At 42.6% G+C, this 12,046-nt stretch overlaps 2 protein-coding genes and 1 pseudogene across 4 annotated transcripts in view; all 3 read left to right on the top strand.

Annotated features, from left to right (window-relative positions):
- Positions 1-3,007, top strand: part of LOC114511670 — a 36,428-nt pseudogene extending 33,421 nt beyond the window's left edge.
- The window catches only part of LOC114511072 (zinc finger protein 530-like), a 568,693-nt gene that overhangs the window by 5,703 nt on the left and 550,944 nt on the right, over positions 1-12,046 (top strand). The gene's annotated exons all lie outside the window — the stretch shown is intronic.
- On the top strand, positions 7,859-8,177 carry LOC114511703 (40S ribosomal protein S27-like). The gene has a single exon (XM_028530498.2). It carries the CDS (start codon positions 7,874-7,876, stop codon positions 8,120-8,122), a length of 249 nt encoding a protein of 82 aa, XP_028386299.1. The 5' UTR covers positions 7,859-7,873; the 3' UTR covers positions 8,123-8,177.

Below are 12,046 nucleotides of genomic sequence, written 5' to 3'. Positions count from 1 at the left end.
AAAAAAAAAAAAAGAGGATCCTGTTCTATTTAACTGTATTCTGTCATCATTGCCACTGGCTACACCCTAATCTACTTGTCTTTTCACAGTGTTGGCACTTTGCCTGTTAGTTCACATAGTTATCATTTCTACTCTGACTTCCAGCCAGGGCTAATATCTGCGTCTGTATCCTCTACACCACACCCATTTTTCTGAGGAGTCTTTTTGGTGTGCTCTCCAACTTTGGTCAATGTCTATTGCACCTTGAGGTGTCTATGTTTGTGTACGAACCTTGTACTATATCTGCTCTGCTGTGGTAGATTTTTGTAGTTTGGGGCACATTCATATCCTCTACAAAGCCTGACATCACCAGCAGGAAGGCTTTTGTAGGCAGCGACCAGTAGTGAGACAACTTCTAACCCCTGCCTTTCTTCCTTGTGTCCTGTTTCATCCCAGTATACTTTGTTTAATGAGGTGCCCATTATTTATTAACCTTACTGGTCTAGTAATGCACAGCCACCACTTTTTCAGAGTCTGTCTCACTTGTCTTGACAATTGTTGCCTGGAACCATGCCTTGATGTGACAGGTGGAAATTAGTGATCTGAAAAGTCCCTCCCTCACAATATGTCACTATGTATTTCACCAGCATTTCTTTTTGTTCAGGTTGCTGCTGTGGAGCAGAGGATGTGGAGGCACCCACTGAACAAAACTTATCTGTAAGAGTCTCACAGGCTAAGAATACCAAGGCAGCTTTGACTTCCCAGAAGAGCCACCCCTGTCAGAGTTGTGGGTGTGTCTTGAGAGACATTTTCCTCTTGGTTGACCACCAGGGAACACAACAGAGTCCCCTGCTGAGGTGTGGGGCATGTGCAAAACCATTTTATTTCAGTACAAAGAATCACCAACATCAGGAGCAGGACACAACAGAGAATGGTTTCATAAGCAGTGTGGACAGGGTGTCACTTGCAAAGAGCTGCAATTTCCATGTGTCACAGAAGCCTTGTACCTCTAGTCAGGTTGGAAAATGCTTGCTCATCAGCTCAGGACATCTTGAGAAACTGGCTACTCACATCATGCACAGGGCAAAGGAAATCTCTGATTCTGGAAAGATTTTTCAAAGTATACAACATTATTACAACCCAGAAGAATGCAAGAAAGCCATTGGCTGTGACCACACACTTGTTGAGGACCATGATTTCCTTACAGGAAGACAGTGTTTTGTGTGTTGTGAATGTGGAAAATTTTTTACCAGTAGTTCGGCTCTCTCTGCTCCTCATAGACTTTTCACGGGAGAAAAACCTTATGAGTTTGTTGAATATGGGAAATCTTTTACCAGTAGCCCAGCTCTCCGTGATCATCAGAGACTTCTCACTAGAGAAGAGTATTATAAGTGTGGTGAATGTGGGAAAACTTTTAAGAGGAAATATGACTTTAAATGTCATCAGAGAGTACACACTGGAGAAAGGCCTTATAAGTGCACAGAATGTGGAAAATTTTTTACAAGTAGCTCTGCTCTCTGTTATCATCAGAGACTTCACACTGGAGAAAGGCCTTATGAGTGCATAGAATGTGGGAAATCTTTTACCAGTAGCTCTGCCCTCCGATACCATCAGCGAGTTCACACTGGAGAAAGGCCTTATAAGTGCAGTGAATGTGGGAAACATTTTACCAGTAGCTCTGCTTTCCGTTACCATCAGCGAGTTCATACTGGGGAAAAGCCTTATGAGTGCAATGAATGTGGGAAATCTTTTACCAGTAGCTCTGCCCTCCATGACCACCAGAGAGTTCACACAGGAGAAAGGCCTTATGAGTGCCTTGAATGTGGGAAATCTTTTATCAGTAGTGCTTCCCTCCATGATCATCAGAGAGTTCACACTGGGGAAAAGCCTTATGAGTGTGGTGAATGTGGGAAGTCTTTTAGGAGAATATATTACTTTAATTGTCATCGCAGAGTTCACACTGGAGAAAGGCCTTATAAGTGCAGTGAATGTGGGAAATCTTTTACCAGGAACTCTGCCCTCCATGATCATCAGAGAGTACACACTACAGAAAAGCCTTATGAGTGCAGTGATTGTGGGAAATCTTTTAGAAGGAAGTATCACTTTAATTGTCATCAGAGAGTTCACACTGGAGAAAGGCCTTATGAATGCACTGAATGTGGAAAATCTTTTACCTGTAGCTCTTACCTTATTTGTCATCAGAGAGTTCACACTGGAGAAAGGCCTTATGAGTGCACAGAATGTGGGAAATCTTTTACCTGTAGTTCTTACCTTATTTGTCATCAGAGAGTACACGCTGGAGAAAAGCCTTATGAGTGCAGTGAGTGTGGGAAATCTTTTAAGAGGAAAGAAAACTTTAATTCTCATCAGAAACTTCACACTGGCGAAAGACCTTTTAAGTGCAGTGAATGTGGGAAATCTTTTACCATGAACTCTGCCCTTCGTAAGCATCACAGAGTTCACACTGGCAAAAGGCCTTATGAATGTGGTGAATGTGGGAAATGTTTTGCCTATAGCTCTGACCTTCGGTGTCATCTGAGAGTTCACACTGGAGAAAGGCCTTATGCATGTGGTGAATGTGGGAAATCTTTTACCAGTAGCTCTGTTCTTCGTATTCATCAGAGAATACATACTGGAGAAAGGCCTTATGAGTGCAGTGAATGTGGGAAATCTTTTTCCACTCGGAATGGTTATCGTTGTCATCAGCGCATTCACACTGGTGAAAGACCTTATGAGTGTAGTGAATGTAAGAAATGTTTTAGACAAAGCTCCTCCCTTATTCAACACTATAGAGTTCATTCGGGAGGAAAACCATATGAGAGCAGTTAATGTGGAAAAACATATGAGTAGGTCTGCCTTTTGTCATCATTGAAATGTTTACATTGGATAAAGACTTTTTGAATGCAGTGAAATTCGGAAATCTTTTACCAGTAATTTGGTATTATCAGAGTTTACAAAGGGAATAGGCTTTATGAGTGCTCTGAATATAGGATATCCTATAGCTGTAACAGTCACCCAAATTAGCATGAATAGTTCACAAAAAAGAAAAGGCTTATGAGTGCAGTGAATGTGGGAAGTGGGTTGTTTTTTTTTTTTCAGTTCAAAAAAAATATTTTGCTTATTATTTAGAGGGGAAGGGAAGGAGAAAGAGAGGGAGCAAAACATCAATTTGTGGTTGCCTCTTGCGTGCCCCCCACTGGGGAACTGGCCTACAACCCAGGCATCTGCCTCAAATGGCAATCAAACCAGCGACCCTTTGGTTTGCAGGCCAGCACTCGTTTAACTGAGCCACACCAGCCAGGGCTAATTTAGGAAATATTTTATCTCAGAGTCATACTCACCTTAATTACAGTTCAAACTTGTTAAATGGTTCAAGTGTGAAGTGATCATGTGAAATCTCTAGCCATAAGTTTATGCCCTTTTATCATTGTAGTGTTCTCACTGTGTACATGGTTATATTTTGGGAAATGTATTTTTTTTCCCAGTGCAATGACACTGAAGAAAACTTTCTGAGGAAACCTCTGAATTTAATTTTATATGTTCACAGTGCGGCCATGTCTTAGAATTTCATGTTTAAATTCTAAAGAACCTAACAAAGTACAACCTAAACTAGTTGTGACATTCTTACACATAGTGTATGTGGGTCGTTTCTCCCTATCTAACAAAATCTTGAGTGTTTTATTTTTATCAGTTCTGGCTCTTTTTACATGTTCATCATGCCCTCTCTGTTGTTTTAGTTGCATTTCCCTACAGATTTATAATGAGCATTTTTGCAGGTGTATATGCACTACTAATATATTTTTAGTATATTATGTGCTTACATAATTTATCTGTTGTTTTATTAACTTCAGCTACTCTCCTGTAAATAATAGGTGATAAAATAGCAAAGATATGTGTTGCAGTGTCACCACTTTCACTCCTTGAACAACAAGTAATTTTTACCTTATGAAAATTTGTGGGGTTTTTGGAATAATTGTTCTTAATAGTGGAAAATATTTCCTAATTCTTCAGACTTTTTGCTGTACAATATGTAGTAGGTACATATATCCTTTTAAGGAATACTCTGCGTTATTAACACACTTTATCACTTTTGTTAGTGCAAACAGTAATATAATAAAAAGCCTTCCTTTTTAGTGTTCGCCCATTTTCATGGTCTGTCACCTGGGGTTTGCTGGGCTGGAGCAGGACTTGAGAGGGGAAATTGGTGGTATGAGGATGAACAAGTATTTCTTGAGCCCTCTCAAAAGGCAAAGAGAAGAGATCAGTGATTAGATCCTCCCCATACCTTGGACCATACAACCTGGGTTTAAAGTTTAGGTGTGACTATTGTTAGGATTATAGAAAATCGATGCTGTATATGGGCCTCAGTATTTCCCCTTGTAATATAGTGATAAAGAGCAGCCTTGATCCCCCTGCTTTGGTTCTTGTTCAAAAAGTAGTTGCCTTACATTTAGTTACCAACTTTGCGTACCACCCACAAGCCAAAACCCCCTGGAACCTTCTGCCCCAAGTTCTTGGGGAAAATGAATGGAGTCTTGCAGATCTCCCATATCTGCTGCTATCCACACAGACTACCACAGGGAGAAGGTGGCTTCAGGGCTCCTAGGTATCTGTATGGATTCTCCACATGGGCATCTCTGGGTGTCAACAAAATTCCCCAAAACTCAGTTCACTGACTGATAGGAAATTAATGAAGGGACTAACCATGGCCCTCATGAGGGTCAATAGAAATAACAAAATTCAGTAAACACTGGTTTTAATATTCCAGGATTCAGTTTTTGATGATGATAATTTTTTAAATTCATCCATCAGTAGATCAGTAACTATTTGTGTATTTTTCAGGAAATCAAATATGAGGATCATATGAGGAAATCAAGTATGGGGAAATTTCTGCATTTTTCTGATGTCTTAGAATGCTTAACATCTACCTCAGTATTCTTGGGACACTATCTGTCAGATCCAGTGGTTTTTCCAGGTGAAACTACTTTGAGCCTTAGCTGCATTTTGTCATCCTCCTTTTTAAGTTTAACACACAGTTGGGTACTCAGAAGTCTTTCTGCATATTCACTGACATTTTGCATGACAGGCTTTAATTTTATCCACTGCAGTGAATATAATGCCTCAGTTTGACCCATCAAGTGTTTTTGGTACATGTCACTGACATGCACTCTGCACTGTTTAGGACAGCTGAATGTGATACCTGGGGCATACTCAGAAGTGATGCTGGAGACCTACAGTATTGTTATCTCCTTGGCGGAGAGTTCACCTCTTCTTCATACAGGAAACTCAGTGCCCACTCGACTCTGTACTCTGTCAGGACTGACTGGGGGAGACAATGGTGCTTACCATCTATTCCCTGCAGCCCTGACCTTGTTCAGTAACCACATCCTCCTTTCCAGTGTCCCTGTGTCTGCACCAGAGATCTTTGAGTAGTCCTCCTGAACATAAGCCCTTGCTACAATGCCCAGTACACTCTCATCACAACTGAGATTCTTAGTCCTGATTGCTCTAGACGGGTACATTGGCCAAATGAGGATGAATCAATGTATCTGTTCCGGTTAGCAGAATTATGGTTCATGGGCTTTTTCAAATAGGAGGGCAAGTCTGGCACATCTTTGGTGATATTTGCAATCCGCATCCATGACATTTTACTAAACACAATCCATTTAAAGGAACCAGGTGGCATGTGTGGACACTCTAAAAATCTCCTTTTCCCTCGTCTTTTCCTCCTCACTGCTGTCAGTACAATGTCTTGAATTAGTGCTAAATCTTTAAAGCCCTTCTAAATGTTAGTGATTTACCATTTTCATCTGAAGGAGGGGAAGGGAGGGAGAAAGAAAGATACAGATACATCCACGTGTAAGAAGAACATCTATCAATTTCCTTTCGAATGCCCACTACGGGGCCATGGGTCACACACAGCCCATGTGTGTACCTTGACTGGGAATCAAACCAGTGACCTTTCAGTTCACATGCTGGCATTCACTCCACTGAGACACAGCATCCAGGGCCAAAAATAATTGTTTTTGCAGATGAAATTCTCACTGAATTTTCTGAGATAAGATGTAGTTTTAACTTCTGTGAATATTAACTACCTGGAAATAGTGGTTTTGTACAAAATTTACATTTTTGTACAAGAATGGCTGTGATATTGCCATCCTTGAAGGTTTGGAAAGTGGGCATATGAACATGAGAAACACATTTTGGATTCTTATATTTCTTCACCTGGCAGGGAAATGATCATTTTTCCCATAAATGTAGTGACAGTTTCTGGGTGGGGACTGGGGATTATTTCTGTGAAAGAGTTATAGATTGAGAATTTCTTTTTTAAAAAAGATATTATTTATTTTTAGACAGAGGGGAAGGGAGGCAGAAAGAGAGGAAGAGAAGCATCAGTGTGTGGTTGCCTCTCATCTACCCACCACCGGGGATCTGGCCCACAACCCAGGCATGTGCCCTGACTGGGAATTGAATTGGCAACCCTTTGGTTCACAGGCAGGCGCTCAATCCACTAAGGCACACCAGCCATGGTGGATTCATGATTTCTGAAAAAAGGTAATGTTGATGAGTGGGGTTATATAAGAGTATTACTAAAATAGCTATATGAGAAAATGATCTATGAAGCCCTAAGACAGGTAAGTCCCAATGGGTAGTACATAAAGGACACTTAGTTCTAAGAATGACAGAACTAACTTGAGCTATGGCTCTGCTGGAAATGTGACTGAATATCTTCTTTCTACAAAGTGTGGGTCCTTTTGACTCCTGAAAACTTGAAGAAAAATAGTGAGGTGAGAAAGATATAATGACGTTGTGAGCCAAGAAATTTAGAAGAGTTAAAGGAAAGCCATGACATCATGTTTCATTTCTTCAGTAATCATTTACTAATTATGTCACCTATTTCAGAGGCTCACCTAGGTCTCAGGGGAGCTTTGGCTGATGTAGTTTGATTCCATGGCCAGGTTGCAGGACAAACTGAATAAAGTACCTTAATCCAGCAGGGCTAATAGGCCTTCTGAATCACTGTCAGGAGGTACTGTCAGGATTTTGCCTTTTGTCAAAGAAGAGGTAAGACCTGACTCTGGATGGCAATGTCCCAGGAATACAGTTATTCCTGGATAGGAAGTAGATACAGCCCCTCAGTGTGGATAGAGTGCATTGATGGCCAACATCATGCTCTAGATGTCCACCAGATTTCACATGACAGGGTCATCCGTTGAATGCATGGATGATACTCTTAAAGCTCCGCAGGGGCTTGCTACTTTTCTGAGAATGACCTCAAGGCTTTATCTGCAAATTCTAGGGCCAAACATTACTTGATATCCTGTGGCTCTGACACTTCCAAGTTGAGCAACTTTATTAACTGAGCAGAATCCATTTCTAATTTAACCTACCAGCCCCTAAGAATTTCAGAGTCTCGTTTCTGTTATGTTTGGTCCCTTTGTGCCTCACTCTAAATTGTCTCTGGACTTCTGGTCAAGATGGCAGCTTGGGTAGATATGGCTTAACTCTCCACACAGTGACATCAACATTACAACAAAAATATAGGACAATCATCACTCAGAACCATCAGATACTGGGTTGAAGGGAAGTCTGGGGACAAGGGAATTAAGGAAATCACATTCATCCAAACTGGTAGTAGGGGAACGATGAGAAATGGGCTGGACTGCCACCCACATGTAGTGGATAAAAATTCTGGGGAGATATCTTGGGAGCTAGGAGTGCAGCCCCACAGCAGGACCCCACACCAGAGTTCCGGTGCTAGGAGGATAAGTCCCCATAACTTTTGTCTGCAAAAACAAGTGGGGATTCTGTTAGTGCAAGAAAATTAAGTCCCAAACAGTTTCTCTTTAAGACCCTAGACACAGCTTTCTGGCCATGACAACCTCCCCACAACATGCCTCTCGTGAAGGATCACCTTCATCCCTCTCCAGAAGAGGAGAGGAAACAGAAGAAATGCCTGGTGCAGAGCCCCAATTCCTCCTTCAAGGATGTGAAATGCCAAGGATACTATAAAATCAGCACCATCTTTAGCCATGCACAAACAGTAGTTTTGTGTGTTGGCTGCTCCACTGTCCTCTGTCAGCCTACAGGAGGAAAAGCAAGGCTTACAGAAGGATGCTCCTTCAGAAGGAAGCAGCACTAAAAGTACTCTGAATCAAGGTGAGTGGGGAACCATCCCTTTAAACACATTTTCAATAAAAAAAAAAGACCCCAGATGCAGACTCACCTACTCAGACTCATTCTCTCTGCTCCAGCACTGACATAGGAGCTTGAAAGGCACCATTGATACACAGGGAGACACTGAAGTATCTGGCATTAAGGTCAGCGAGGTAATGGTCCCTTTTCTAAACCCTCCCCCTACACCCCAGAGCAGGCAAGGTGGTGCCATATCTGAGACTCTCCATCAACATGTCTAACAGTTTTTTGACCTGCATTAGCGGGTCAAAAGACTCCGCCCCACCCAACTTGTGGGCATTCCTATACTACTTTTCTACATGAGTGCCTGGTCTTGGCTCATGCTTCATAACTTCCTGAAGTCTATCAAACAACACCTGGCCACAGTGAGCCCTAGGTCTGACACTAGCAGAAGCCTGCCTAGCTCCATAGCATGGCTTTCCCTGGGAATCTCCAAGCCCAGCACAAGTAGCAGCCATCTCGGATTGCTTTGTATCTCTGGCAGGGTGGCTGAGGGCAAAAGACAGGTAGGAGCTGACCTTGGCCTGAGCCACCTGGTGAATCCCAGGGACAGAGCACCCAGTGGACAGCTTCAGAGCACCACCACCCTGCCCCTGCATAGCTGATCATCCATGGATGGCAGAAGTTGGTGGTCAATCCTTCCTTCTGGATTGACAGAATGGTTACAGCCAATCCTTCCTTCTGACTGGCTTGGGTAAATCCCTTTTTTTTTGATCTGCCAACAGCAACAAAGCCTCAAGTACAAGAGGAGGGTATATTCAGCTCATACGAAGGGTTCACTTCTAATACCCAACTTTGGTGATCGGGAAATTTGTACCTCTGGACCCTACAGGACACCTACTACATTTGGCCATACTACCAAGACAGAGAGTTAAAGCAGCTCTACCTAATACATAGAGATAAACACAGGGAGGCTGCCAAGACAGGGAGACAAACATGGCCCAAATAAAAGAACAGATTAAAACTCCAGAGAAAGAGCTAAATGAAATGAAGATTAGCAATCAATCAGATGCCAACTTCAAAACTTTATTTGGATGCTCTAAAAACTTAATGAGGACCTCAGCAGCATTAAAAGGATCCAGTCAGCAATGAAGGATACACTAATTGAAATAAAAAATTTACAGGGAAACAACAGTTGAAGTGATAAAGCTGAGAACCAAATCAATATGGAAGAGAAGGAACAAAAACTGACCAATCAGAATAACCAGAAGGAAAATGAACCCAAAGAAAATGAGGGTACTATAAGCAGTCTCTGGGACAACTTCAAGAGATCCACCATTCACATCACAGGGGTGCCAGAAGGAAAAGAGAAAGAACAAGAAGTTGGAAATCTATTTTAAAAAATAGTGAGAAAAAAAAAAACCCCTAATTTCATGAAGTAAATACACATGGAATTCCAGAAAGCACAGTCTCAAACAACATGGATGAAAAGATGCCCACTTCAAGATACATCATAATCAAAATGCTGAAGATTAACCCTGGCTGTTATGGCTCAGTGGGTTGAGTGTCAGCCTGCAAACTGGAAGGTTGCTAGTTCAATTCCCAGTCAGGGCACATGCTTGGGTTGTGGGCCAGGTCTCTTGTTTAGGGCAGCAAGAGGCAATCGATTGATGTATCTCTTGCGCATCGATGTTTCTCTTTCTTCTTCTCTTCCCCTCTCTCTAAAAAGAAATAAATAAAATGTTTGAAAAAAGGAGGGATTTGGAAATGGAAGTTTAAGATGCTGGCAACAATATATTAAGCTATTGAGTTTCTATTATGTTCCATCATCCAAAGTAAAGAAGGCAGATCACCTCACAGAAGAGGAAGCTTACAGTCAAGAAAAAAATAAAATAAAATGCCATAGTTTAAAGGTAAAGAGAGAATCTTAAAAGCAGAAGAAGGAAAGAAGTTAGTTACCTACAGAGAATTCCCTTAAGACTATCAGGTGATTTCTCAAAAGAAATTGCAGGTTAGAAGGGATTGGCAAGAAATATTCAAAGAGCCCTGTCTGATGTGGCTCTGTGGATTGAATGAAGGCCTGGGAACCAAAGGGTCTCTGGTTCAGTTTCCAGTCAGGGCACATGACAAGCTTTTTGGCCAGATCCTCAGTAGCTATCGTATGTATATTTATTTTTAACCTAGTGTTTAATATACCACATTAATATGTTTAATAACCATATTTAATATACCACAGGATGTACTTCGGACCAAACCAGTTAGTGTCACTAGCTTTATTGGCATATTGGGTTGGTAGGTTTGGAACTTTATAGGCACTTTCTGGGCTGATTTCCTATAATTGCTTGTCTTTGATGTCATTGACATGTACTCCATTGTTTGAAAAAAATGTATAACGTAAGTAGGAGACATCAGATCAAATCAGTGAGGATTCCAGTCACGCTGCTGCCCAGGAAGAGCTAAGACTTCTGGTTGCACTAGGCATGGACTCACTTGAGTATTAGTGTATTATTTATTACATTTAATTTGCCATGTTAGTCCTCCTGATTCAGGATAGAGAGCATTAGGGACTAGAGCAACATCCCCCAACCACATTCACCTGAGGGAGCACATGCCCCATAGTCTGAATCAAAGGCCTAGTGGGCATAGCAGGCACTTCCTCACCCAAGAAATATTGTCCACAGGGGTGAGAATAGAGTGGATTTAGTATTATTAGGGAATTCTTGGGGTGTAAATCTGCCAATCCACTCCTCAAGGCAGCTGGGGAAATACAAGATCCCATTCTTGGAATATATACCTTAAATTACCCAGAAGGCAGGCAGAATATCACAAGGCTGGGTTAGTGATGACTCATGAAAGGCATTTCCATTGGGGCCATACTGTAGGGTATTCTTCCATCTGTCTCCTGGTGGGAATTCCTGTTCTCTAAGTTTCGTTATTACAGGATTAGGATCTCGTGGTCACAGGATGGAAAGGAGAAGACACCAGTGTGCTGCTCCCCACAGATGCTGTGAGGCCAAGTATGCTGCCTGGGTGTCCAGAGTCAGGGTTGGGACAGTAACCCCAACACCAGGGATACCCTCTTTGTCTGCCGCTCCCACCACTTCCCTGCCATAGAGTCCAATGACAGTGAACACGCTGAGGCGTGTGGCTGAAGCGAGTGTGCATCCCTGGGCCCTCCCTCCTAAGCCTACCAAGCCCTGCAGCCCAGGTGCAGGGCACCCATCACATCCTGCAACCCTAGCCCCAGCGTCCAGGATCTTAGGTGCTCATGGGTGACACATGGTGTTATGGGGTTGGCGAGGGTGACCAGCTGTGGTGCCGCCTTCTAAACACCTGGGGGTGTCCTTGACCCAGATAAACCCACAAATCTGGTCTGGGGCTTACATCTGGTTTCAACAGTCTGAGGCAGAGTCATGTCATAACTGGGAGGCATAGGAGTTGCACCTTCATTCTGAGGGTCCTGGGAGCCTGGGATGGTTGTGAACTGAGAGAGACACAGGCTGTGACATGGTTTTCAAAGCTGTTTAGGTGCTTCTGAGGTAGAAAACCAACTGGACTGGGGTGATGAGGACAGTGAGGCACAGGAAGAAGAGCCCTTGTTCTAGGTTACAGAGCTGGTAAGAGGCCACACTGGGGAGATACTTAACCAGAGGTCACCAGACTCCAGGGCTGGGTTGAAATACAGCTGAGACCTGCTTACTTGGAGCTGAAGGATGCTTGATTGCTTTTTCCCACAGGTGCAGAAGTTGAAAATCATTATCAAACCAGACAAAGGAGGACAGGGTGTCCCAGTCTCTACCTGTTGATGACATTACCATATAGTATCTAAAAACACTTCCCTTGGTAATTTTCCAGCTTTCAAATGAGGAGACCCTGGGGATACCCCAATCCTGAATGCAGGTCATGGGTAATATAAGGGCCTCCCATTTCT

The sequence above is a fragment of the Phyllostomus discolor genome, chromosome 12 (genome assembly GCF_004126475.2).
Source record: "Phyllostomus discolor isolate MPI-MPIP mPhyDis1 chromosome 12, mPhyDis1.pri.v3, whole genome shotgun sequence".
Lineage (NCBI taxonomy): Eukaryota > Metazoa > Chordata > Mammalia > Chiroptera > Phyllostomidae > Phyllostomus > Phyllostomus discolor.
This window is presented reverse-complemented; position numbering and strand designations above follow the sequence as displayed.

Excerpts from the sequence above, each read along its gene's own strand:
- LOC114511703 (XM_028530498.2), top strand. The coding sequence starts at position 7,874 with ATGCCTCTCGTGAAGGATCACCTTCATCCCTCTCCAGAAGAGGAGAGG.